This window comes from Bremia lactucae, linkage group LG5 (genome assembly GCF_004359215.1).
Source record: "Bremia lactucae strain SF5 linkage group LG5, whole genome shotgun sequence".
Classification (NCBI taxonomy): Eukaryota; Oomycota; class Peronosporomycetes; order Peronosporales; family Peronosporaceae; genus Bremia; species Bremia lactucae.
The window spans coordinates 388,481-389,791 of NC_090614.1; the positions used below are offsets into that span (position 1 = coordinate 388,481).

Below are 1,311 nucleotides of genomic sequence, written 5' to 3' on the forward strand. Positions count from 1 at the left end.
CCATCGTAGAATAACATCCTTGTCATCTTTTCAAGAAGACATCTATTTATACAAGCGAGAATTTATTTTATTTAAAAAACGCTGACGAAATTGTGTAAAAGGACTTTTCTCTAATTTTGGTCGATTGGTGATCAAACACAAAAGACTATAAAATATAGATGAAACGATTGCACATTACGCTGCGGCTGATGCAGATTTTATGACAATATAACATGAATCTCATGCGGATCCAAAAAAACTGTCGCTTGCCCTTTCGACCACTCAACATCAAGATTTTTGTCCGGTGCAGATTAAAAATGATAGCGCTGTAAATGCACCGCAATGAGAAGCAGTTTGTATAAAGCGTACCCTCGGCGACTTCTCGCCCCCAACAGACGACAGAAGGCAAAAGAAAGCTCGCTCATTCGCCCACAAGCTTTGTCACGGCAAGAAGTCCGGCAAAATAAACAGTCGTCGGGCATTGTTCACTCTCCAACGAGAACTGTCAACCCGACGGCTGGGGGAATGAGCAGCAAGAAGCATCGATTTTCGCTACTACGATTCTTTAAGCTTAAGGACGAGAATGTGAACACTACGAAAGAGGCGCACATACAACCAATGCCACTTCCCACTGAGATTCTCACACGCAAACGTAATGGCAGCGTGATGGTCAGTGGAAAGAGAGTTCCCTTCATGCATGATACCCAAAAGCGCAGAAGGAAATTTACGAAGCCTCTTCCGTCCATATTTGAAGACCGTCCGTTCGTGACTGGGAACTCGTCACTGGAGGCCTACCGTCGCCGCGCATACTACTCGGCTGCAAAGGAAAAGAACAAGCGTTAATAGAGAAGCGAAACGTAGCTCTTTGATAATTCCAGTCTAGCCGCCCCATATTTTAATTACTGCGCGCTATTTAAAAATGACAATTATCCCAAACTTATCGAAACACAACAGAAAGTATAAAATTCGTGGGACGAGCGATTTTTATGATAAGCTCGCAAATTGAAGCAGTAGTAGTTGTCATAGCAACGATGCTTCGCTAGCCCTTGTAAAATAGTGACGTGAGCACCCATAGACCGCACCGTTCAATTTATTGAACTCGTCGCTTTCATCACATGAAAGTATCATTGGCGTGTTAAACACGCTTCTTTTAACTGAAGCTTTTGTGGGGTCACATATGTATAGCTCTTGCTTTGCCAGTACTGCGTGCTACGAGCTAAGCTTCATCATAACAGGAGTTCTTGAATTTCGCACCTATAACGAATTGTTCGAAACTATAACTTGAATTTAACTGAAACCCGTATCTGCCAAAAAAAAGTACTGAAATATGTT

General features: G+C 42.5%; 1 protein-coding gene across 1 annotated transcript; it reads left to right on the forward strand.

The window, feature by feature from the left end:
• Window positions 1–321: 321 nt before the first annotated feature.
• Window positions 322–822, forward strand: CCR75_003524 (uncharacterized protein; the record flags this gene model as incomplete). The annotated part of the gene is made up of 1 exon (XM_067961618.1): window positions 322–822. One exon carries the CDS (start codon window positions 322–324, stop codon window positions 820–822), a length of 501 nt encoding a protein of 166 aa, XP_067821106.1.
• Window positions 823–1,311: the final 489 nt, after the last annotated feature.